This window comes from Chiloscyllium punctatum, chromosome 32 (assembly GCF_047496795.1).
Source record: "Chiloscyllium punctatum isolate Juve2018m chromosome 32, sChiPun1.3, whole genome shotgun sequence".
Classification (NCBI taxonomy): Eukaryota; Metazoa; Chordata; class Chondrichthyes; order Orectolobiformes; family Hemiscylliidae; genus Chiloscyllium; species Chiloscyllium punctatum.
This window is the reverse complement of record NC_092770.1, coordinates 16312866-16340332: the sequence shown is the minus strand read 5'-3', so window position 1 is coordinate 16340332 and position 27467 is coordinate 16312866. Positions and strand designations below refer to the sequence as shown.

Here is a 27467-nt window from a genome sequence, read left to right as displayed (position 1 = left end):
CTGACAAATGGGACTAGATTAATTTAGGATATCTGATCAGCATGGATGAGTTGAACTGAAGCGTCTGTTTCCGTTCTGTATAACTCTATGACTCTATGTTATTGTAAATGCACTGCTGACTACAAGAAACTTACCATATAGCTTATTAAAAGCATATAAGATGGAGGAGGTGCTTCTGATGTTGAGATAGGTCTTTCTAGACTTGTTGTTCAATTGTCCCACTTATCTCATTACAGTCCCACCTCACCCACACTCTGATAAGGCTCTGCCCTTTGTGTAGTTACAAATGAGACAGATGATCAAGTTCCATTCTGACATTTCTATTTATTAGAAGTAATCTGATCCAAATGTCCTCTTTCCAGTCTAAATCATATTGAGAAATCAAATCACATACTGTGCCATAGTAACAACAATACCACCCAGGAGCTGCACCTCCTCGGTACATAACATTAAAGTTGTTCTAATACGCTGCTGTTGGTCTACAAAGATATTTTGGTTGAACTACATATTAGATAATGTTACAATAATGCAAAGCAGCAGAGATTGAGGAAGCAAAATTTCATTTTACTGTTCCTACAGCTCATTACAGGAAGTAAAGATAAAACTTGCATTTCTATAGAGCCATGTACCTCCTCAGTGCACGCCAAAGCACTTTTCAGCCAATGAAATCCTTCTGAAGAGCAACCACTGCTGTAATGATGGGAAAGGCAGCAAATTTGAGCACACCAAAAAAATGACTAGATATCCCAAACCAATCTAGTCCGACCTGCTAGCGCCAGGCCCATATCCTCCAAAGAGAGTCTTGTGCAACTAATAATGTTACCACTGGAGAAAAGCCTCAAGCTTACAGGTAGTACGGTAGCCCTGGGACTGAGTGGCTCAGTACAATAACTGCAGAGGGTCAATTAGGAGACACACTACGTTCCTTGGGGTCATATGTTGGCCAGACCAAGTAAGGATGACAGATTTTCTTCCCTGAAGGACATTAGAGAACCAAATGGGTTTATACAATAATCGATGATCGTTTCACACTCACTGGCTTAATAACCTGCTTATTCTTCATTCACAGGGTGTGGGCGATGTTGGCTGGGTCCTTAGTTGCCCTGAGGAAGATAATGGTGAACAGTCTTCATGATTTGCTGCAATCTCTAGGGTGTGGATGCATCCACAGTGTTGTTAAGGTGGGAGTTCCAGGATCTAGACCCAGTGGTACTGAAGGAACAGCAATACGTTTCCAAGTTGGGATGGTGTGTGTGTGGTTTGGAGGGGAACTTTCAGGGTTAACATTCCCATGTATTTGCTCCCTTTGCCCTTCCTCATGTTAGTAGTCACAATTTTGATCGGTACTGTCGAAGCAGCTCCAGTGAAGTTTTACTGTAAATGGTACATACTGAGCGTCAGTGTGGAGGAAGTGAATGTTAGCCAATGTAGTGTCAGGCTTCAGGTTTATTAGTTGAATTCAAATTTCACGGACAGCTGTGGGAGATTTGAACCCTAGCTGCAGGAACATTAGCCTCAGAATTACATGTGATATTATCATTAGGTGATACTACATGTGATATTATCATATCTCCTTATTAGAAAGTTGCTTCTTGCATTTTTCAACACTGGCATGTGGGACAAATGTGATAACATGTGATAAAATTGTGATAAAATGTGATAGAATTCTGTCCTTAGATGTTGATTTGAGAATGTTCCTTTTATTTTCAGTTCCAGTACTTCCCTTTAGCTTTGCATTCTTCACAGCTGTTTCCCTCCTGACTGATTGGGTCTCGCTCTCGTCCACATCAAGCCTGTTGAATTTTCAATATGAAGCGTTCATAAGCAGAGTGAGACATCTACGGAGACCTTGGAACATCGACTGTATTGGGATCACATTCCAACATTGCACGGATCCACTGATCTCCCAGAGCACCTTCAATAAATTCCTCCTGGCTGATAACAGCTGAAAAAATAAGTGAACAACTATAAATCCAAAGGTTTCTTCAAATGTATCAGTTGCAATCCTGCCTGAAATACCTGGATCCTGCATGTTGGGTAAAAATGCAGCATTGATCTTGCTGAATGAATACTGTGGGTTACCTTGCTCCATTTGTCTGGATGAGTACATGCACTACGACACCCAAGATGCTTGACACCATCTGGGACAGAGCCACATCTGCATCCTATCCACCACCTTCAATATTTACTCCCTCTGACACTGCTAAACTGTACCATCTCCAAGATGCATGGCAGCACTCCTGACAGCACCTTCCATCATTTGATCTCCATCATTTAGAGGGCCAAGGCAAGCAGTTACATGGGAACACAAAGTTGGTGAAATCAGTTTAAATCATGGCTGTCGAAGGAGCCTTGATGTATTGCTGCAGTGAATCTTACAGGGTACACATTGCTGCCATTCAGCATCAGAGGGGGAGGTGGAGGAACTGGACTTGGTGCCAGTCAAATTGGCTGCGTTGTGCTCGATAGTGTCACGCTATGTGGTTGTAGTTTGAGCTGAACTCATCCAGGTAAGTGGAGAGGATCCCATCAGACTCCTGATTTGTCACTTGTAAATGGAGGACAAGACTTGAGGTGGCAAATAGGACTAGGTCAGATTGGGATCTCCTGTTGGCATGGATGAGTTGGACCGAAGGGTCTGTGTGTGCTTTATAACTTACGACTCTCTGACTCTATCAGTCAGGAGGTGAGTTATTCACTGCTGAACTCCCAGCACCTGACCTGGTCTTGAGGCAACTGTATTTGAATGACCAGTTCAGTTTCTGGTCAACAAGGGTAACCCACAAGATGTTGATAGTGGGGAAATTTAATTATCATAACTATATCCTGAAATTCGTGTTGCCCACAAGTTTTGAGACAATGTGTATTAATTGCAAAGTCTAAATTGTTAGTATTTTGTTGAAGCTTTCTGTCTTGCATTCATCAGGAAGTAATATCCATGTAATGATAAACCTAGACTGTACTGCATAATAAGAGAGTCCTGATTGACTAGTAACTGGATTCTTTATTAGCAATACTCAAGTTTTGCACCAAGTGACTACTTGTAAATATAAATTGTGAACAACAGTAGCCCCAGCACTCAACTTTGTGTAAAACGGCTTTGTACTTTCATTTAGTTGCTACCCTTTGCCTCTTCCATTCACCACTGTCAGCATTACAGGATATGGGGAGCAGAGGTTTGCTGAGCTGAAGGATACAGAGGGTTGAAAGTGGGAGACCATTTAGGACAGTGAAAGAATAGTTGGTCCTGGAAATGTCAAACGTAGAACGATAAGGAAATTTGAAAAATAACTTGCTTTCAGAAATTGGTATGAGGACACAATGCTTGTAAAACGTCACCTTTAACCATTCCTCTCCTGAGAATGAGAATCTGAGTAATTCATCATTAGTAAAATCTATAAAGCAGATTAGAAACATCATGATTTTAATTTACAGTTTCAGTTGCAAATAAGAACGTTAAAGGCAGCACGACAGAGGGAGGGTTAGGAATTGTAGGGTTAGGAATCAACTTGATTGAATGTTTTGAAGAGGTGACCAAGTGTGTAGATGAAGGCAATGCTTTTGATCAAATCTACTTGGACTTCTGTGAGGCTTTTGATAAGGTCCCACAGGGGAACTGATAGCCTATGGGATTCAAGGAAATTTGGCAAATTGGATCCACAAATGGTTGAGCGACAGGAAGCAGAGAGTGATGTTGGAAGGGTGTGTTTCTGAATGCCCACTGGGGTTCCACAGAGTCAGTGTTGGGGCCCTTGTTCTTTGTGGTACATAGAAATGATACAGACTTGAATGTAGGAGGGTTGATCAGTTTGCAAAAATTGGTGGTGTAGTGACTTAGACTAGAAGAAGACAGAGACAGACTGGTCAGATGGGTTGATTAGTGACAAATGGAATTTAATCTGGATAAATGTGAGGTGATGCACTTGAGCAGGACAAACAAGGCAAAGGAATACATGATAGACAGTAGAACTTTAGGAAGCACTGAGGATCAGAGGGATCATGGGGTGCATGTAGGTTAGATTACTTACAGTATGGAAACTAGCCCTTTGGCCCAACAAGTCCACACCGACCCTCTGAAGAGTAACCCACCAAGACCCATTCCCCTCGACTAATGAACCTAACACTATGGGCAACTTAGCATGGCCAATTCACCTGACCTGCACATCTTTGGATTGTGGGAGGAAACCCGGAGCATCCGGAGGAAACCCACACAGACACGGGGAGAATGTGCAAACTCCTCACAGACAGTTGCCCAAGGTGGAGATTGAACCCGGGCCCTTGCTGCTGTGAGATAGCAGTGCGAACCACTGATCCACCATGCTGCCCCATACACTGGTCCCTTAGGGTATCAGGGCAGGTGGGTAAATGATGAAGAAGGAATATGATATGTTTGCCTTTAGTAGCTGAAGCATAGAGTTTAAGAACAGGGAAGTTGTGCTAAAACTGTATAACATGTTTGTTTGGCCACAGATAGGATATTGTGTGCAATTCTGGAATCCACATTATAATAGGGATGTGATAGCACTGGAGAGGGAGCAGAGGGGATTTGCCAGGATATTGCTTGGGCTGGAGAGTTTCAGTTATGGAGAGAGATTGGACACACTGAGTTTGTTTTCTTTACAACAGAGACGGTCGAGAGGAGACATGATTGAGACATGTACAACTCTGAGAGGTGTAGACAGGATAGACAAGAAGAACCGTTTCTCTTTGATAGAGGGATCAAGAACTGCGGCAAGCTTTAGAGGAGATGTGGAGAAAAACATTTGCATCCAGAGGGTGGTAAGAAGGTAAAGGTTGTAGAGACAGAAAGCAGCATAACATTTAAGAAGTGTTTAGATATGCACGTGCGATGCTAAGGCATATAAGGCTATGAACCATGAGCTAGTAATGGGATTAGAATAATTAGGTGGTTGTTTTTGACCAGCTTGGAGCTGAAGGGCCTGTTTCTGTGCTGTAGACCTCTATGATTATATGAATATGAGGCTATTGGATAGCTCTTTCAAAGAGCTAGGCGAAAGTGAGGACTGCAGATGCTGAAGATTAGAGTCATGAGTGTGGTGCTGGGATAGCACAGTAGGTCAGGCAGCACCTGCTGTGCTTTTCCAGCACCACACTTTCAACTTTCAAAGAGCTAGGGCAACCGTGATGGGCTGACTGACTTCCTTCCATTTGGTATGATTCTACGGTTCTTAGAAAAGTAATGGAATAACTTCAACTTTGCATACATTGTCTGGCATGGTTCCAGAAGGCAGCTCACCACCACTTTCTCAAGAGCAACTGGAGATAGGCAATAAGTGCTAGTGAAGCCTACGTCCCATGAGTTAATAACAAAAAATTACCTCACTCACCATCTCTGTCTTTGTCCAGCCGAATGAAAATTCTGTTGGTGCATTCTTCTGCTGTTTGGGGGTCAACTTTAGTCAGTGAAGCTGCCAAACTCATTTTATATATCGTCTAAATAGAGAGAAGCCACATTATCAAACAGAGTTACGTGCACGTTGAATCAATGTGCGGATCACACAGTCTGCAACGGCTCAAGAAGGCAGCTCACTATCACCTTTTCAAAAGAAATTAAAAATAGACAAAAATACAGGCCTAGCCAATAATACCCACAACCTATGAAAGAACTTTCAAGATCAACCAGATAAACTTACAGACACACTTTTTTAAAAAACAGTATTTCTTGGGCCCTAACGCTTATCTCTTATTTTAAAGCAATCCTCAGAATATTCTTTGCTGGTTTTACACATTGTTCTTATACACTTGCCTCGAGTCTCTGAAACATAACATTTCCAGGGTCAAATTTCAGTCCAATATTTGAATACCAGTGAAGGTGGAGTCCCAGGGCACGTGGGTGTTAAAACAGAAGCTCCAATCTATCTGCCCAAGTGGGTGTTCAAAGATTCTCTGAAACTTTGCTCATTTTAGGTCAATTCACATGGTAATAGCATAGAATACAATAGCCTTTATTGTCACGTGCACTCGAATAAGTGCAATGAAAAAGTTTGTAATGTCACCTACTGAATACCTAGGTACAGATACTTTGAGTGTGGTCTTAGAATTGTAATAATAAAAAAAGATTAGCATGGGACTACAGAGTTTAAAGAAGTCCCAAAGGATAGTAACAAGTGAGTATAAAGTATTCAAGTTCTACTCATTTTCGCACGAGTCCATGAACGCCAGGCTTTAGAACATGAAGCCACGCTGCCCCTACACACTGGCCCACGTCTAGGACTCACTCTGCTCCATTCTCTGGGATTCAGCCATGATTCACTCTGATCCTTTTCCGCGACTTGGCCCGCCTGGGTTCCGGCCGTGAGTCATCTCCCTTCATCTCACGTCCAAGACCAAACATTGGATTTCTTTGCAACTTCAATGGAAAATAAAAGAGGACAGGGTGTCCACTGACTGATTCCAACACTCAGAGGTTATGGTGCCCAGTGGGTTGGTTCTGCAGTGGTAGTTTAGGCACTGGCTGGGTTGAGCGTTGGGCAAAGTGGGCATTGACAGGGTTTCCAATGACAGGGAAACCTATGGCAGTTGCCCATTTATCGGGTGTCCATTGGTTAAGCAGATGGGTACTAATTGGGCATTTGAGCATCCATTGTATGAGTGTCAATCGGTCGTGTGTCCATTCGCAGAGTACCTATTGGACAGAGTGTCAATTCGCAGTCAATCACAGCCAGTCAGGCAGCACCCGAGGAGCAGGAAGATCGACGTTTCGGGCAAAAGCCCCTCATCAGGAATGAGACTGGGAGCCTCGGGGGTGGAGAGATAAATGGGAGGGGTGGGGCTGGGGGGAAGGTAGCTGAGAGTGCAATAGGTGGATGGAGATGGAGGTAAACGTGATAGGTCAGAAAGGAGGGTGAAGCGGATAGGTGGGAAGAAAAATTAACAGGTGGGACAGGTCATGAGGACGTTGCTGAGCTGGAAGGTTGGAACTGGGGTGAGGTGGGGGAAGGGGAAATGAGGAAACTGGTGAAGTCCTCATTGATGCCCTGGGGTTGAAGGGTCCCGAGGCGGAAGATGAGGCATTCTTCCTCCAGGCATCAGGTGGTTAGGGAGTGGCGATGGAGGAGGCCAGGACCTGTATGTCCTTGGTAGAGTGGGAGGTGAAGTTGAAATGTTTGGCCACGAGGCAGTGGGATTGATTGGTGTGGGTATCCCAGAGATGTTCCCTAAAGTGCTCTGCGAGTAGGCATCCATTCTCCCCACTGTAAAGGAGACCACATTGGGAGCAACGGATACAATAAATGACATGTGTAGAAGTGCAGGTGAAACTTTGATGGATGTGGAAGGCTTCTTTGGGGCCTTAGACAGAGGTGAGGGGTCAACTAGCAACCTGTCCATTTGGTACTAGTCCTCTCAGTCCCCAGCCAGATGTGTCAGGAGAAAGCAAATAGTATTGATAATATGATGACACTGAATGCCCAGGAAATTGGAAGTTTGGGATCTAGATTGAGGCCAGACCCCCTACTGCTACAAGCTAAGAGATCATGCACACATGAATGGCCAAATATCAACAATGCCCCTTTTTAAACTTGAAGTAATGGAATAGACACTGACCTGCATAATTTCTAGCATCTCTAAACGGGTAATTGCTCCATCTTTATCCTTGTCGTATAATTTAAATGACCACTTCAGTTTTTCTTCCGGACTGCCCTGTATCAGCAGACTGATAGCGGTCACATATTCATGGTAATCAACTGTCCCATCCTTCAAACACAAAAATAATCATCACCGTAATTCATCAGGTCACATCCTTTCAAGATGCTCACCCAATCGACACACACAGGTGTAATGAAAAAAATTAAAATAGCCCAAAGCACTTCTCTGTCAATGGAGTATTTCTATGGTGTTCTCGCTGTTCTTATATGAAGCAGGGAAAGCAGCATGTATTAGTGCTAATTCCCCGCCTGGACAAGTGTGGAAGGCTAGCAACAGGAGGGGCATTTGTTTGTAAAACCAAGCACCAAATGCAAAATCAATAACACTTACAGGAGCTCATGTGATCCCAGCCAAACACCAGCAAACAACAGGGGAGATCATTCCTAAGGAGCTTTCTGACTTGAGTTTTGAACCACAGGTCATTTCCTGTGGTGATGTTATGTCTTCTGGTGAAGTCACTTCCTGTTCCTTTTCTCAGGGGTGGTAGATGGGGTCTAACTCGATGTGTTTGTTGATGCAGAGTACTGGGCGAATGTAAGATTCTTGGTAGTGTAAATGAGCAGAGAGATCTTGGTGTCCATATACATAGAACCCTCAAAATTGCCACCCAGGTTGCAAGGGCTGTTAAGAAGGCACATGGTGTGTTAGTTTTTATTAGTAAAAGGATTGAACCATGAGGTCTTGCTGCAGCTGTACAAAACTCCAGTGCGGCCGCATTTGGAGTACTATGTGCAGTTCTGGTCACCACATTATAGCAAGGATATGTAAGCTTTGGAAAGGGTTCAGAGGAGATTTACTAGGATGTTACCTGGTATGGAGGGAAGGTCTTAAGAGGAAAGGTTGAGGGACTTGAGGCTATTTTCATTAGAGAGAAGGTTGAGAGGTGACTTAATTGAGACATAAAAGATAATCAGAGAGTTATATCGAAAGATAGGTTTCAGATTGGTTCCACAGGTCAGTGCAACATCGAGGTCCAAAGGGCCTGTACTGCGCTGTAATGTTCTATGTTGTATAAGTGGGCACCTGGCAACGTCAGCTCACCACTTGCTCTGAAGCATCTCCATTTTGGACACCAGGCACCATCAACTCGGGGAACCCATCAGGGATACTGGCCACACACACCACACGTTGGCATTCAACATGTGCCAACTATCAAATAGCCTCATGGCACACACTTCTGATTCTTCTCTGCATTTACATTCCTGCACCTTGATCTGCACCAGCAACTATCATTGTATCTGCTGCAAGGACACTGCACTCTGGCACAGGCACCTCAGGGCTGGACTAAGCTACACTTCCAGGCTGTTCACTTGCTGTCATAGCACTCACTCACAGGAAACCTAGATACTCAGCAATGCCTGCTTTGCTTTGCTAAGCCTTGGGCTTTTGCAACAAGCCAGGGAGACCAGGCTCTGGCTTGCTGTGCTGTTTAGCACAGACACAAAGCCAGCAAGCTTGTCATTGGCCTCAGTTGACTCAAGGGGAGAGAGCCTTCAGTTGGGGGCTGCTGACTGCTAAGTCATAGGCAGCCTTCAACAACAGTGCAAGAAATTTGACATGTCAGTCAGCTGCTCGGGGTGGTCAGTATCAGAAACCACTCCACATAAGGGATGAGGTGCCAAATGTTGGGCAGATCACCACCCACCTTGACTCTTTTTCCCTTGTTGTGGGTTGCTCTCCTCATAGAATGAGGAAATGAAAGCAGGTGCTACAACTGTTAGGTTTGGTGCAGGTTCGGAGGTGTCCTGAATGAGTGAGTATGCAGTACCAAGGGTATGCAGGCTCACTGGTGTTGGGACATTGGAGCAGCCGAGAATGAGTGAGGGATGATGTTTCAGACAACAGTGTGAGCTAGAGCAGGAGACTTGGTGAAAGATGGATACAGTGGCAGAAATAGAGTGAGTGTAAGGTACAGAAGATGTCAGAATTGCCCTGGTGGAGTAGAGAAGGTCATTGATCTGCTTCCAAAAATCCTGTGTATTCATTCAGGTGGCTGAAATTACCTTGGCCTGGGCGGCAACTTCAGACCATGGTCTGGTGTCCTGGTCTGCACTGCTGATCCACCAGGAGAGGTGTTCCACGTGTGCATCACTCCATTCAGCAGGACCTCCAACTGCCTGCCTGTAACGTGAGACACCAGTATCTCACAGTCTGCCACATCCGGGGCAAATGTCAGCAACGATGGAGGGCAGCTCCAGGCTGACCCAGCTTCTCTGGGTGCACAGCAGGCTCTTAAACATGGTGCCAAAGCCTGGGATGCCTGTGAATTCTAGGATAGCCCAACAGTGTCTGGTTTATCAGGGAATAGCGAGGTCTTCTGGGAATGGCCTGTCGGGGTAAAATTGGTTGTGATGGACACCAGAGAGACAGGGTCATTGAGTCATACAGCGCAGAAACAGACCTTTTTGTCCAACCAGTCTACACCAGCCATGTTCCAAAACTAAACTAGTCCCACCTGCCTGCGCTTGGCCTATTTCCCTTCAAACCTTTCTTGCTCATGAACTTATCGAAATGTCTTTTAAACCTTGTAACTGTGCCTGCATCCACCACTGCCTCTGGCAGTTCATTCCACAATGACCTATTCTCTGTGTAAAATCATTACCCCTCATTTCTCTTTTAAATCTTTCACCTCTCACCTTAATTATATACCTGCTAGTTTTGAATTCCCCCACACACCTCGAGAAAAAAAAACCCTTGTCATTCACCTTATCTATGCCCCTCGTGATTTTATAAATCTTAATAAGGTCACCCCTCAACCTCCTAATCTACAGCAAAAGAAAGTCGCAGTCTCTTTTTATTTCCCAAATCCTCCATTCCTGGCAACATCCTGGTGAGTGGTTAATGAGATGTGGTTGCTAAGATACTCACTAGGCCTTGCAAGATAAAGCTTTCCAAAGCACTCACTACAACTCACACTGAGCTAAGAAATCATCAACTTCAGCCCAGTTTTGTTAATTGACCATCCTCCAAGACGTGCGTTATTCTCAAAAGGACACTTTAATCACTCACATTATACATCACTTTTCTTAATTAAATCAGGTATTAAGCTAATTAAATTAAATAATATTTTTAAAAAAACAACCAGCAGGATTTAGTGGAAGTGTGTTTGATTTGATTGAAGCTTTAATTGGAACCTTAGCTCTCAGACAGAGATTCCCATTGGAGAGGCGGAATCTAAAAATTACCGTTCGCCTTAGTGGTCAAATACATAACATGTTCAGTTTGTGTGAGTGAACTGAGTGAACGATGAACTTTAACTAGACTAGTGACTCTGCCAATACAGCAAAGTGTAAAGGCAATCCGCATTCGACCTCTGATAATCAATGGTCATTCTGTGGCTGATGAAACAAGAAGAGGAAGATCAAGAGAGTGGAAGTGCGTTAGGAAAATAGGCCAATTCAGAGCAAGTAGTGTCCAAGTGAGTAAGATTACCTTGAAGGGAGGGCATGGGATAAGGGTCTTGTAATGAAAGCACTTCCAGAGGAATAAAAGCCAAAGGATGTTTCCTCTTCTGGATGCATTCACAATGAGGGAGTACTGTTTAAAAATTACAGGTCGCCTCTTTAGTGCAGAAATGAAAAGGATTTTTTTTTGTCAATGGTTGTACAACTTTGGAGCTCTCTGTCTGGGAAGGTGCTCGAGGCAGATTATTTTTTAAGGCAGATTCTTGTTAAGTAGGTGGGGGAATGACCCCAGTGTTCATTCCAGTGATGGTGGCAGCATGGTGAAGAGGCATCATGCCTGGCCACAAGGCCCATGATGGAGCACCTAACCAGAAGGACTATAAAATGCGACGCTTCCTTTATGTCATCATTTGTCTGCCTTAATGTTCTTTGTTTTAATCTATTTTTCAGCGTTTTAAGATGGCACTGGAGAGTGGAAACTTGTCACTGTATTTTATAACACGATACACATGATAATAAGTAAATAAATAAATACAAACAGGGAATGACTAATTAATATCCTTGTGAGGCTTGTTGAATGTGAGTTCCCCTGGTAACAGGCAATGGCCTATCCCAGCTGGAACTCATCACCTGAGCCTGACCTTCTTGTGGAGCAGCGGTAGTGTCCCTACCCTGGACCGGAAGGCCTGAGTTCAAGTCCCACCTGTTCCAAAGGTGTGTCATAATATCTGATTTAAAAAAAACAGGGTCTGTGAATCTGGCTGTCCAGGCTTGGGCTACCCTAAATATGAGAAGTGGTGCTCTGTTGGTGGTTGACAATAAATGATGTTCCTTTCCAATCTGGCTTCCTCAATTATGACATTGGTAACGTGAGGCAAGAACAGTTTTGGACAGCCTTGCCTTTCACTGAACCCAGTAAGACCCTGACAGGAAAGTGCCTAACTGGAACCTTATGATGCTGGTGTGGAGAATTAGCCTCAAAATGCTGAAAAATTAGGTACTTTTTCAGGCAACAAGATAGAAGGAGATTACTGATAACAAGTCATTCCCCTGACTGCGTGTGGGAACCCACCTTTCAGCATTGTAAAATGTTTAAACTTCACAAATACCCCAGAGTCAAATCCTTTGATGGGTTATATCACAGCCTAACAGCTTTAACACAGTAAGTTTACTTCATGAGGAATCAGTTACTGAGCATTGTGATTATGGTTCAGCACTTCTGAAAATGTTAAGGGATTGTTAAATTTATGGAATTAATAATGTTGCAACCTAAAGTAAGTTGCTGACAGAGCCAGGATCTGGACTTCAACAAAGCCATAGAATCCCAGAAGAAAGGGGCTTTGGAGCCTCAGCGGTCCTTAACCTTTACCACAGAGCCAAGTACCCAGCAGACAACACTCCAACGATCACCAAGGAAGGAGTCAGAGGTGGCAGGGTTCCAGAACTAGACAGGAGGCTTCTCCACAATGCAGTGAGGAGTAAGAACATCCATGCTGCAGTTGTGGTCATAGAGTTTGCTTCAGACAAAGTGACCAAAACAGGTACAATACATACTGCCCAGGCTGAAGGGTGAAGTCACCTCAAAACAGGACATTGCAAATGAATCAGCCAGAGGATGAGGAACTGATGCAGCTAATCTACATGACTGCTCTCAAAGCTGCCCCAATTAAGACAAAACTTCAGAAACATGGACACTCCTGAGACATGAAGGTGGATTGAGGTACCACTCATATATTGCTGAGGAGCTAACCTTTAGAATATCCCAATGGATCATCTTGTCTTTAAGCCTGTGAGACACCAAGGCTGGTTTTGGCCACATATGCTGGGGAGCTGTAAAATGTTATTAGGACCACTGTAACTCCAGTTACACATGGACACAGACAGTCTGACTCCACCCCCATCCCCCCAACCCCATTACTGGTGGTGAAAGGACCTGGTTCCAACTTTTTGGGAAGGGACTGGATACAGAAAATCTGCCTGGCTTGACAATGGATGGGGTACTGGCAATCTAGATGAAACATCAGTTGAGCTTCCTGAGTTATTGCAAAAAAGGTTATTGGGGATAGTTAAGAATGTGGAATTCCAAATACAACGCATCAACCATATTCTAACAGATTGTGGAACAAACTCGAGGGGCCAAATGGCCTACATCTGCTCCTAAGTCACTTGCACATATGTCAAGTTCATTCAAAACAATCTCAAAATAGGAATAATGCATCTTCGCAACAACAAAACAAAGATCTATGGATACTAGAGATCTGAAACACACAAAAACAAGAATTGCTGGAGAAACTCAGTGGGTCTGGCAGCATCTGTGGGAAGAAAACAGAGTTAATCTTTTGAATTCTGTGATGCTTCTTCAATTCTAATGAAGAGTCATTGGACTCAAAACATTAACTCTGCTTTCTCTCCATAGATCCTGCCAGACGATGCATCTTCGGTCTGTTATACGTGCAAAATAATATTAGCAACATAGATTAGTGTTTTAGAAGCTGTAAAATATCCCAAAGGGATTTGGAGCAAGTTATGTGACAAAATTTAACACTGAACCTCATATCGTGACAGATCATCAAATGGCCAACGAGTTGGATTTTAAAAAGTGACTTTAAGTGAGAGAGGGGTGGAGAAGGAACCTTAGAGGTGTAACCAGTTAGAGGGAGAGCCTGGGCGTGAGATACTCACAAGAGGTCAACATTGGAGAAATGTTAAGAGCTGTCCGGCTGAAGAAGATTATTGCACTAAGGTGTGGGCTAAGAAGGAAACCCCGGTTGCTAAGCTGTGCAGCTGTACAGCCACTGGGAGGCGCTGTGCACACTAATCCCCATACTGACTGACATAGCTTCCAATTCCAGAAACCGCTCACACAGTGGAAATCAATTCAGGGGGAACTTTGATAGAGGGATATTAAAGTGAGGGTTGTAAAAAGGGAGTGAATGTCAGTCACAGGTGTGAAGGGGTAATGGGATTTGGTGTGAATGAGGTTATTGATGGCCGAATTTTAGGCTTTTATGGTTGGTGGGTATTGAAGGTCAGGGAGGGGAATGTTGTGAAGGTGAAGTCCAGTGAAGTGTGGAAGAATCTTTTAGCAGTAGATGAGTTGAGGTGGAGGTGGAGATAGGCAACTTTACAAATCCATGTTCAGGATCCAATTGGGAAAGGGTGTGTAAGTTACTGTGAATACATTGTCACAACCAGATCAGTAAGTGTGAAGCTGGTGGAGAATGATCAAAACTGTTGATGTTCACTTTTATTACCCTGTTATCATCCAGAGTCCTGAAGATCTGCTCGGCATATTCAGAAGACTTGGGACCTACCGTCCCATCACAAAAATGGCGCCTGAACTCATGAAGGGTGATCAACCCACTAGGACACTCTTTGATGAATTTTCTGTAAGAAGGTAAAACCTTAAAGTTATTAATCACCAATAATTATAATTGTTTGCCAATAATTCTAACTGTTTGCTAAAGCTGAGCAGAGATGGCAGGACTAATGAATGAAGTGAGACAGGATCATTCAGGACTTTATTCACTGGCGTTCAGTTTCCATACTGTAGGTAATCTAATCTAATCTAATCTAATCGGGGAGTTGGAATCTCATAGAAACCTATGAAATTCTAACTGGACTAGACAGGCTAATGGCAGGCAAGATGTACCCAATGACTGGGGATTCCAGAGCCAGGGATACAGGGTAGTTCAATTCGGACTAAGTTGATGAGAGAATCGACATTTCGGGCAAGAGCCTTTCATCAGGAATCATCATTCTAATATAATGTTGATTCTCCTGCTCCTGGGATGCTGCCTGACCTGCTGTGCTTTTCCAGCACCACACTCTCTATTCTGATCTCCAGCATCTGTCGGCCTCACTTTCTCTTCAAGGAGCTGACTGGCCTATTCCTACTCTTACTTTGTAAGTTTGCAGGTACTTTCGAATTCCTGGTGATTGGCTTTGAACCAATATCCACTCTGAGTGTTCTGACTCCGACAGCTACCTTAACTGTAAATTCTCACAACCTGCGAGGACTCATTCCATTCTCCTAGTCTCCCCAGCCTTGCCACACCTGTCCCATGATGCCACTACCATGCAGCTGTCTTCCTCTTTCCTCAAAGGGGATTCTCCCCCCCCCCCCCCTCCCTGTGGTTAGAGTCCATCGCATTCCCCACATTTCTCTTCATCTTGGAGAACCAATCAGCTCACTATATTCTTGCAATATAAATGATTGTGTTGTTTTAAAATGTGACATTCTTACATCATGTCCTGATGAGTGCAAGACGAAAAGCTTTAACAGCCAGTCTCCATCTTTAATAAGATTCAAATTCAGTGTTACCAATTTCCTTTTGCCTTCCACTGTGAGACTTTGTGGCATTTAATCTCTCCCGCCTTCCACGTTACCACAAAACTTGCCTTTGACTCTTTTCCTAAATTCCGCCCTATTCCTGCCCACCTCAATAGCTGAAACATTTGAAAATGCTCCTAGTTCTGACAAGATTTTGGACCTCCAACATTAACCCCGTTAATGTTCCTAATTCAAGCAAAGCTAGCTGATCTGCAGAGATTTCTCGCAATTTCTGTCTCGATTACTGAGATACAATGACCATATTAAACTAGACTCACGTGAAACACCTCCTAATTATAGCTGCTGATTCCACTGTTTGCTGCTAGTGATGCTCTCATTTCTTGCTATATGTGAAAAAACAAAACTAAATGCTATAAACTCTTGCTGAATATATTTTGTTCTGATAAAACTTTCAGAAAATACCTCCACTATACATGGACAGCTACAGTTTGCTAATGATAAGAAAGATTACCTGTACCATACATGAAGTTCCAGAACATATGTATCCTTCCTCCTTGGAGGAAGCACAGCGCTCTGGCCCATATTTCACACGGAACAATTCTCCAGATTGCACTTTATCTTTATATACACAAAGGGAGATTAACTTCAATGTAGCTGGGTGCACTTTGAGAATTAACTCCAAAGAACATAATCTGTGCTGACCTTCAAATGTACGATTACCTTATAATTAATGGAGTTTCATTAACCAATGGACTCCAGTTGTTTGGTCTTACCATGTACTTATTGCTGACTGGAGCTCACCACATATTGCCCAAACTTAGATTCTCTGACCATGAAAATATCAATGATTATTGTAAATACCATCCGATACATTATTGCCATTTAGGAAAGGAAATCTGCTGTCCAAAGTCTATGGCATATTAATGATGTCTCTAGCTCAGTAAATCAGGGGAGGTGAGGGGCTTGTGGTATTAGTGCTGGACTGTTAATCCAGAGACTGAGGAAAGTTCCAAGGACCCAGTTCAATTCCCACTGTGGCAGATGGTGGAATTTGAATTCATTAAAAGCAAAACCTGGAGTCTAATGATGACCATGAATTGATTGTCAGGAAACCCATCTGGTTCACTAATGCCCTGTTAGGGAAGGAAATTGTTGACCTTACCTAGTCTGACCTAGATGTGACTCCAGACCCACAGCAATGTGGTTGACTCTTAACTGCTCCCTGGGCAGTTAGGGATGGGCGATAAATGCTGACCCAGCCAACAACACCCTCATCCTGTGAATGAATTAAAACAAAATCAGTAGTCCAGACCTCCAGTCTAATTTTCTAGGTGGTGGGTTTGAACTCTACCATAGCAGATGGTGGAGATTGAATTCAATTTTTAAAAAAGCCTGGACTTAAACGCGAGCCATATAATGGCTTATAACCACTGCTGATTGTCATAAAAAGCATTTGATTCACTAATGTCCTTTAGGGAACAAAATCTACCATCTTTACCTTGTCTGGTCTATATGTGACTCTGGATCCACAACAACAATATGTTGACTGGATACTGAAAAAGACACTTAGTATGCTTGCCTTTATTGGTCAGTGAATTGAGTACAGGATTTGGGAGATCATCTTGCTGCTGTACAGGACATTGGTTAGGCCACTTTTGGAATATTGCATTCAGCTCTGGTCTCCCTCCTATCGGAAGGATGGAGTTTGGAAGAAGAAGAAGTGATATTATTTAAACCTATCAGTGCTTGACGGGGGGATAAAAAAAGTGTATTTTCCTTTGTGGATCTCAGACTATAGGTTCAGCCAGTTAGGGCAGAGTTATGGAGGAATGTCTTCTCTCGGAGTGTAATACATCTGTGGAATCCTTTGCCACAGAAGGCTGTAGACACCTTTAAGGTCATTAAGTATATTCAAGGTTAAGATAGACAGACTTATTAATCAATGAGGGCATCAAGGGCTGTGAGGAAGGGGCAGGAAAGTGGAGTTGATTAGTATAAGATCAGCTGTGAGCTCATTGATTGGTACTGTGGACATGATGCGCTGCATGACATAATACTGCTCCAACATCTTATGCAAATAGGCTGTGGAGAGATGTTGGACATGTTCTCCTTGGAGAAAACAGGATTAAGAGGGAGTTGATAGGGTTTTCAATATAGTGAAAGGTCTGGAAGGAGTAACTAGGGGAAAACTGTTCCCAACAGTGGAAGGGTTGAAACTCAGGACTGACTTCAGATAAGTGGCAAAAAAAAATAGGAAATCTGTAGTGCTCTGGGTAAAAGAGGGAGAGTGGGACTAGCTGAGGTGCTGTCACCCAGAGCTGCCATGGGCATGACAGGCTGAATGGCATCTCCCTGTGATGCAGCTAGTTTATGTTCCCATTTAAGGATGAACAATATCATCACCTCTGGCTGAGGACAACTCAATGGCTTTGAACGTTGAGGCTGGCTGTGAACAATGGAGTTGTTTCCTGCTTGACCTTGGAACCTCGCATTGCTGAGACAAGCAAGTTCTGAGCAAATTGACAGAAACTGGAGCCACACTCCATGTTATTTTTGAACATTAAATGAGGAAAGCTTGCATCTGTTCAAATGTTGAAGTCAGCTTATGGGATTAGGTCATCGATAATGCAACAAGAACCAAGCAAGTAGTAAACTTCATTCAGATTTACCAGGGGACAGTGATCACTACCATCAAGAGACTAGACTGGGTTTTAAAATAGTGAGCATTTTAGCATATGTACTAGGAGAAAGTATATTGTGAGATTGAAAATGTAAGAAGTTGTTAAGTGATTATTCTGCAGATTCAATCTCCTGTCTAAGAATTCCAGGGACCTGGAATAATGGCTAACTCACACTGATTGCCTCTCTGGCCCTGCTTTCTTACATAAAAGGAAGGGGCTCCACATTTTAGAGAGGAGTTTCCGCTCAATGCAGAGCTGTAATTCCACTCTGATAGTTCTGTCATATCACAGAACCACCAGAAGGAGGCAATCACACCCGCTTTTTACAGCGATGTCTAACGATCCTCACAGCCACTCTGGCAGCTGCTGTCAATTAGTATGTCTACAAGGTAAGTGTGATGCTGGGGTAGGTTACCGGATGGCTAGGAGGACAGGGTGCCTGAGTAACTAGATTACTAGCTGAGTATGTCTACCAGCTGGAGAGAGGAAGGGATGTCGGCTTCCATTGGGTGTCACGGGTCTAAGGGAGGTGCATCTGGGGATGTGTGAGGTCAATATAGGGTCAGTTTCATAATTATTGAAGAATTAGACAAAGTCTTTGCCAGTCAAACCTTTCCTGAATAACTATATTACTTAATTCCATCGTAATCTCCAATTTAAATGGAGACTGTCAGAATGTTCTAGGTAAAGAGGAATTGTCCACTTAAATATCTCATTTTTTTAAAAATCAACCTATTCAGACGTGTAACAGATGGGGCTTGAACTGGGGCCTTCTGACTCAGAGAGAGGGACATTTACTCAATTCCCCAGGCTATTCGTTTGGAGTATGCTACAGTGGAGAATCCACGGGGTTCCCATGTACAACTCCCACCTATGTTCAAACAATGGCCATTTGGCCATTGGAAAATCTGGGTCAATGTTGAAGAAAACCTTTTGGTCTGTTGTAGAGCAGAGGTTTCTTTGGGGACTCTGACCTTATTTTTTCACAAGAAGTCTTGTGTCCAGTGGGCAGTGTCCCACAGTCCAAGGCAGAAGTTCCAAGGTTCAAGTCCCACTCCAGGACTTGGTGTACATGAGGAGATCTGTTCATTAATAGACTTGGTACCCCTGTCTAATCCTTCTCACACATACTAGTGGCAGTCAGTAAGAGTGGGAGAGCATCATGACATTATCACAGCACAGAATGTTGTCATTCAGCCTGGTGTAACTGCCCCAGCTCTCAGAATGAGCTTTATGACTGTGTGCAATTCCACTGCAATTTTCCCTGTAACCCTGAACTCTGTTTCTGTTCAAATAATCATTTAATACTGTCTTGAACCTCTGCCGTGGCTTTCTCGTGCCTCATAGTTTTTGTGGACTTGAGTTTCTAGGATTGTGGAGATACCTGGTTTGCTTTTCTAAAACTTAAAGGGAGAGGAGTGTTTGGTGACTCCCATGACACTGCAGGGCTATAGATGTTCAATGAATTTCTGGGCACGTTGTCTCTTGTCATCGCAAAATCTCTGAAATAGCTGCATTCTAATCACTTTATGAAGACATACTACTGTGCACTCATGCAATTTAAAACTGTGATTTTCAATGAATTAATTTACTGCGCATGCACTAAGCTGTTTCATGGGATGAGGACATCGTAGGCTGAGCAGCATTTACTGTCCAGCCCTCTCACCGCTCAGCTCCAATATCTATTAGGAGAAAGTGAGGACTGCAGATGCTGGAGATCAGAGTTGAGAGTGTGGTGCTGGAAAAGCACAGCAGGTCAGGTAGCATCCGACGAGCAGGAGAATCAACATTTTGGGCATAATTCCTGATGAAGGGCTTATGCCTGAAAAGTTGATTCTCCTGTTCCTGGGATGCTGCCTGACCTGCTGTGCTTTTCCAGCACACACTCTCGACTCCAGTATCTGTACCCTGCCCAACTACCCTTCACTCCAAGAACTCTCTTCCAATACCATGTATCTCAAAATCTCTGCTTCCTGTCAGTCCACACCCTTCATCTCCCCAGTCTCCCTGAGGAATGAGTTGGCCTTGCATTAGCATCCTCAAATACTTGAGTTGTAATTGCAATGTTATCTTTCCTTCCACTGACTTTGAAGCTTTCTTGTCTGAATTGACAAGTTTTAAAGTGACGTGCACATACTACCAGAGGATTGTGTTTTCCTCCATACTTTGGATCTGTTTGTCCCACCATGGTTTATGCTTCTCTGGAGCCCACAACAGATCCAAGTCTTTCTGACTTATTATACTTAGGATCTTCTTATTTCAATCTTGCAATTATTTACTGTGTGACCCTTCGGATCTCTGGCCTGTTTCTTCCTTCTGTGGCTCGGTTTTGTATTTTAATGTTTTTAAACTAGAGACAGCTACTTTAAATCCACTGATGGTGAAACAGGAATCAAGACACACAGAGAAACTACACACACACACACATACACACACACACACCCATACACATACATACACACACACACACATACACACACACACACACACACACACACACCCATACACACACACCCATACACACACCCATACACATACACACAGACACACACATACACACACACCCATACACACACACACATAAACACACACTCATACACACACACACACATACACACACACACATACACACACACACACATATACACACACACACATACACACACACATACACACCCTTACACATACATACACACACATAAACACACACACACCCATACACATACATACACACACATAAACACACACGCACCCATTCACACACACCCATACACATACATACACACAAACACACACACACACCCATACACATACATACACACACACATACATAAACACACACACACACCCATACACACACAAACACACACACACACCCATACACATACATACACACACACACCCATACACACACACACAAACACATACATACACACATACATACACACACGCACACACACACATAGACATACATGCACACACACACACAAATGCGCACACATACACATATACAAACACAGACACACACACATACACATACGCACACACACATACACATAGACATACATACACACACAAACGCGCACACATACACATATACAAACACAGACACACACACATACACACAGACACATACATACATACACACACGTATACACACACATGCACTTACACACACAGTGCATACACACACATGCACACAAACACACACACACACACATGCACACACACACATACACATATACACATACACATACAGACAAACACACACACACATACATTCCTTCTGTAGATCATGTTTGTATTTTAATGTTTTTAAATCTACTGATGATGAAACAGGACTCAAAGCAAACAGAGAAACTACACAGCCACACACACACCCATACATATACACACACACACATCCACACAAACACACACATACAAACATACACAAAAACACACATACATATACACAAACATGCACACACGAACATACACACAAACACACACACATGCACCCACACTTACACACACAAAAATACACACATACACACAAAAACACGCATGCGCGCGCACACACACACACACAAGCACAAAAACACACATGTACACACAAACACACAAGCACAAAAACACGTGCAGGCACACGCGCGCGCACACATACACACAGACACAGAAGCACATGCACAAATACGTGTGTAAGCCACCACCCTATATCTTCTACCTTTGAGCCAGTTCTGTATCCAAATGGCTAGTTCTCTCTGTATTCCATGAGATCTAACCTTGCTAACCAGTCTCCCATGGGGAACCTTGTCAAACGCCTTACTGAAGTCCATATAGATCACATCTACTGCTCTATCCTCATCAATCTTCTTTGTTACTTCTTCAAAAACCTCAATCAAGTTTGTGAGACATGATTTCCCACGCACAAAGCCATATTGACTATCCCTAATCAGTCCTTGCCTTTCCAAATACATGTACATCCTGACCCTCAGGATTCCCTCCAACTACTTGCCCACCACCGAGGGCAGGCTCACCGGTCTATAGTTCCCTGGCTGGTCTTTACTGCCCTTCTTAAACAGCGGCACCACGTTTGCCAACCTCCAGTCTTCCGGCACTTCACCTGTGACTATCGATGATACAAATATCTCAGCAAGAGGCCCAGCAATCACTTCTCTAGCTTCCCACAGAGTTCTTGGGTACACTTGATCAGGTCCTGGGGATCTTTAAAAGTTTCAAGACATCCAGCACTTCCTCCTCTGTAATCTGGACATTTTGCAAGTCGTCACCATCTATTTCCCTACAGTCTATATCTTCTATATCCTTTTCCACAGTAAATACTGATGCAAAATATTCATTTAGTATCTCCCCCATTTTCTGCGGCTCCACATAACGGCCGCCTTGCTGATTTTTGTGGGGTAAAGTGGAATCTGGTTTCCAGCATCTGCAGTCATTGTTTTTACCGAGTTGATTTTTGTGGGACCCTATTCTCTCCCTCGTTACCCTTTTGTCCTTCGCAGTAGGGTTAAAATCAACAAGGTAAAAACAATGACTGCAGATGCTGGAAACCAGATTCTGGATTAGTGGTGCTGGAAGAGCACAGCAGTTCAGGTTGATTTTAACCCTACTGCAAATCCTCTTGCAAGGATGCCTGCCTTGAAGAAGTTTTCCTCCTCTCTCTACAAGAATCTCAGGGAGTCCCTCTCCCACTGCAACTCCCAGGTCATTTCCTCTGCACTGAAGCTCTTCAACCATGTTGTGAAACAAACTCGGTACCGCAGCCACATTTGCTTCCTCATTTCCCCTTCCCCCACCTCATCCTAGTTTCAAACTTCCAGCTCAGTTACTGTCTCCTTGACTTGTCCGACCTGCCTATCTTCTTTTCCACCTATCCACTCCACCCTCTCCTCCTTGACCTATCACCTTCATCTCCTCCCCCACTCAGCCATTGTACTCTATGCTACTCTCTCCCCACCCCCACCCTCCTCTAGCTTATCTCTCCATGCTTCAGGCTCACTGCCTTTATTCCTGATGAAGGGCTTTTGCCCGAAACGTTGATTTCGCTGCTCATTGGATGCTGCCTGAACTGCTGTGCTCTTCCAGCACCACTAATCCAGTATTTGGTTTTCAGCATCTGCAGTCATTGTTTTTACCTCAGTTACCTGCCCTACCTTATTTCCCAAGAGTAGGTCAGCTTTTGCACCTTCTCTAGTAGGTACATCCACATACTGAATCAGAAAATTGTCTTGTTCACACATAAGAAATTCCTCTCCATCTAAACCTTTAACACTACGGCAGTCCCAGTCGATGTTTGGAAAGTTAAAATCCCCTACCATAACCACCATATTATTCTTACAGATAGCTGAGATCTCCTTGCAAGTTTGCTTTCAATTTCCCTCTGACTATTGGGGGGGTCTATAATACAATCCGAATAAGGTGATCGTCCCTTTCTTATTTCTCAGTTCCACCCAAATAACTTCCCTGGATGTATTTTCGGGAATATCTTCCCTCAGCACAGCTGTAATGCTATCCCTTATCAAAAATGCCACTCCCTCTCCTCTCTTGCCTCCCTTTTTATCCTTCCTGTAGCATTTGTATCCTGGAACATTAAGCTGGCAGTCCTGCCCATCTCTGAGCCATGTTTCTGTAATTGCTATGATATCCCAGTCCTATGCTCCTCGCCATGCCCTGAGTTCATCTGCCTTCCCTGTTAGGCCCCTTGCATTGAAATAAATGCAGTTTAATTTATTAGTCCTACCTTGTCCCTGCCTGCCCTGACTCACTTCTGTTCTCAGTTGTACCCGTCTCAGATCGATCTCTTTCCTCACTATCGCCCTGGGTCCCACTCCCCCACCTTACAAGTTTAAATCCTCTCAAGCAGTTCTCGCAAATTTCCCAGCCAGTATATTAGTCCCCTTCCAAATTAGGTGCAATCTGTCCTTCTTGTACAAGTTACTTCTACCCCAAAAGAGATTCCAATGATCCAAAAATGTGAATCCTTCTTCCATACACCAGCTCCTCAGCCATGCATTCATCTGCTCTATCCTCCTATTCCTGCCCTCACTGGCTCGTAGCACTGGGAGTAATCCAGATATTACTACCATTGAGGACCTCCTTTTTAAGTTTCTACCTAACTCTCTGTAACCTCCCTTCAGAGTCTCAACCTTTTCCCTTCCAATGTTGTTGGTTCCAATGTGGACAATGACCTCTTGCTGGCCCCTCTCCCCTGTGAGAACATTCTGCACTCTCTCTGAGACATCCTTGATCCTGGCACCAGGGAAACAACACACCATTCTGCTTTTTCTCTGCTGGCCACAGAAACGTCTGTCTGTACCGCGGACTACAGAATCCCATCACGCAATTGATCTCTTGGAAGCTGACATACCCCTCGTTGCATCAGAGCCAATCTCAATACCAGAAACTTGGCTGTTCGTGCTACATTCCCCCAAGAATGCATCACCCCCTACATTTTCCAAAACAGCAGAAAAAGTAAGATATGAAGGTAAACTGGCCAAAAATATAAAGGAGGATAGTAAAGGCTTTTTTCGGTATGTGAAAAGAAAAAAAATGGTTAAGACTAAAATTGGGCCCTTGAAGATAGAAACAGGTGAATTTATTACGGGGAAACAAAGAAATGGCAGAAGAGTTGAATTGGTACTTTAGATCTGTCACTGGGCAATCTCCCAGATGTAATAGTGGCTGAAGGACCTGAACTGAAGGGAATTTATATTAGGCAGGAAATGGTGTTGGAAGACTGTTAGGTCTGAAGGCTGATAAGTCCCCGGAACCTGATGGTCTGCATCCCAGGGTACTGAAGGAGGTGGCTCTAGAAATTGTGGATGCATTGGTGATCATTTTCCAATGTTTTATAGATTCAGCATCAGTTTCTGCGCATTGGAGGGTGGCTAATGTTGTCCCACTATTTAAGAAAGGAGGGAGAGAGAAAACAGAGAATTATAGACCAGTTAGTCTGACCTCAGTGGTGGGAAAAATGCTGGAGTCAATTATAAAGGACGAAATTACGACACAACTGGATAGCAGTAACAGGATAGGTCAGAGTCAGCATGGATTTATGAAGGGGAAATCATGCTTCACTAATCTTCTGGAATTTTTTGAGGATGTAACTCTGAAGCTGGACAAGGGAGATCCAGTGGATGTAGTATACCTGAACTTTCAGAAAGCCTTTGATAAAGTCCCGCATAGGAGGTTAGTGAACAAAATTAGGGCACATGGTATTAGGGGCAAAATACTAACATGGATTAAAAATTGGTTGGTCGACAGGAAACAAATAGTGATAAACGGCTCCCTTTCAGAATGGCAGGCGGTGACCAGTGGTGTGTCGCAGGGATCAGTGCTGGGACCGCAGCTTTTTACAATGTACATTAATGATATAGATGAAGGTATTAAAAGTAATATTAAGAAATTTGCTGATGACACAAAGCTGGGTAGCAGGGTGAAATGTGAAGAGGATGTTAGGAGAATACAGGGTGACCTGGACAGGCTAGGTGAGTGGACATATGCATGGCAGATAAATTGTGGTTATCCATTTTGGTGACAAGAACAGGAAGGCAGATTACTACATAAATGGAGTCAAGTTAGGTAAAGGGGCAATACAACGAGATCTCGGTGTTCTTGTACATCAGTCAATGAAAGCAAGCATGCAGGTACAGTTGGCAGTGAAGAAGGCTAATAGCATGCTGATCTTCATAACAAGAGGAATTGAGTATAGAAGCAAAAAGGCCCTTCTGTAGCTGTACAGGGCCCTGGTGAGACCGCACCTGGAATATTGTGCGCTGTTTTGGTCTCCAAATTCAAGGAGAGACATTCTGGCTATTGAGGGAGTGCAGCGTAGGTTCACGAGGTCAATTCCCGAAATGGCGGGACTATCTTACGCTGAAAGATTGGAGCGATTGGGCTTCTATACGCTTGAGTTTAGAAGGCTGAGAGGGGATCTGATTGAGGCGTGTAAGGTTATTAAAGGATTGGACACTCTGGAGGCAGGAAGCATGTTTCCGCTGATGAGTGAGTCCCAAACCAGAGGACACAGTTTAAAAGTAAGGGGTAAGCCACTTAGAATAGAGTTGAGGAGAAACCTCTTCACCCAGAGAGTGGTCGGTGTATGGAATGCTTTGCCCCAGAAGGCTGTGGAGGCCAAGTCTCTGGATACTTTCAAGAAAGAGTTGGATAGAGCTCTTAAGGATAGTGGAATCAAGGGTTATGGGGAAAAGGCAGGAACAGGATACTGATTGAGGATGATCAGCCATGATCATAATGAATGGTGGTGCTGGCTCGAAGGGCAGAATGGCCTACTCCTGCACCTATTGTCTATTGTCTATTGATGTAAGGTAGATTCCTAATGCAACATGATAGTGACATTGTATAAAGCTAAGGTAATAGTCACCCTGTCTTAAAACATGCTCAGACTGCAGTAGATTCTGTCTCTTCCAGTTGTCTAGACAACAGTGAAGTGTTCAGTTCCCTCTACGGTTAAGATTACAAATTGGGAGCCATGTTTGCCATGTTTTATTTTCAGGAAGAGGCAGGTGCAGCCTGAAATTGGTACAACGTGTTTTGCTTAAGTTTCATCCTGAGATTCTCACTCCTTTTGCATCATAACAGCATATGACAAGCTGATTAAGTGAACGGAGAGCCTTGTTCTCTGCTGATTGGACTGGGACAATTCCAGGTGGGAATGCTGATGGAGAGGGGAGATCATTTCATCCCTAAAACTGTATTACACTGTTCAGGCGAAGAGGAGTTATCCTTCAGTTGAACTGACTCCATGTGTTTATCTGCTCCCAATTTTATCCAATAGCCATTGTTATGTGAACCCTGCTCAATTTGACTTAACCACTGACACTTGATGGCTCTTGTGGTGCAGCTGCAGCGTCCCTACTCTGAATCAGGAGGCCAAAGTTCAAGTTAGGGGAGGCTTTGGCCTAATGGTATTATTGCAAGAGTATTAATCCCCGAGATCCAGGTAATGCTCTGGGGTTCCAGGTTCGAGCCCCACCATGGCAGATGATGAAGTTTGAATTCAATAAAAATCTGGAATTAAGTGTCTAATGAAACTATTGTTGACTATTGGAAATATCCATCTGGTTCACTAATGTTCTTTGGGGAAAGAAATCCTTATTGGGCCTGGTCTACACATGCCTCCAGACCCAGAGCAATGTGGTTGACTCTGAACTGCCCTCTGGGTAATTTCAGATAGACAATAAATGCTGATCTAGCTAGTGACACCTGCATCACATGAATGAACAAAATAAAAAGCTCCACCTGCTCCAGAGGCGTGTAAGAGCAGGTGGATTAGGAAAAGTGGATTCAGTGTCAATGCCACTTGCAGGAGACACTACCAAACCTTTTCTGCTTTCTCATGTCGGACTATTTCCTCACTTCTTCCCGGAAAGGTCTAGTTTTTTTTTGTTTCTGGTGCAC

The 27467-nt window shown here is 43.6% G+C and overlaps 1 protein-coding gene across 1 annotated transcript; it reads right to left on the bottom strand.

Moving 5' to 3' along the window:
- Window positions 1-347: 347 nt before the first annotated feature.
- LOC140458308 (guanylyl cyclase inhibitory protein) lies at window positions 348-15948 on the bottom strand. The gene is made up of 5 exons (XM_072552707.1): window positions 15878-15948; window positions 14327-14459; window positions 7567-7716; window positions 5349-5454; window positions 348-1945 (listed from the first exon to the last, which is right to left on the bottom strand). The coding sequence occupies exons 1-5, from the start codon at window positions 15946-15948 to the stop codon at window positions 1839-1841; spliced, it is 567 nt and encodes a 188-aa protein (XP_072408808.1). The 3' UTR covers window positions 348-1838.
- Window positions 15949-27467: the final 11519 nt, after the last annotated feature.

What these genes read in the sequence shown, in the direction of transcription:
- LOC140458308 (XM_072552707.1), bottom strand. Translation starts at nt 15,948, where the DNA reads ATGGGCCAGAGCGCTGTGCTTCCTCCAAGGAGGAAGGATACATATGTT. An exon ending in GGACTCTGGATGATAACAGG is followed by an intron (nt 7,717 to 14,326) that starts GTAATAAAAGTG and finishes TTGTGTTTGAAG; the next exon opens with GATGGGACAGTTGATTACCA. An exon ending in GCTGGACAAAGACAGAGATG is followed by an intron (nt 1,946 to 5,348) that starts GTGAGTGAGGTA and finishes TTATTTTTTCAG; the next exon opens with CTGTTATCAGCCAGGAGGAA.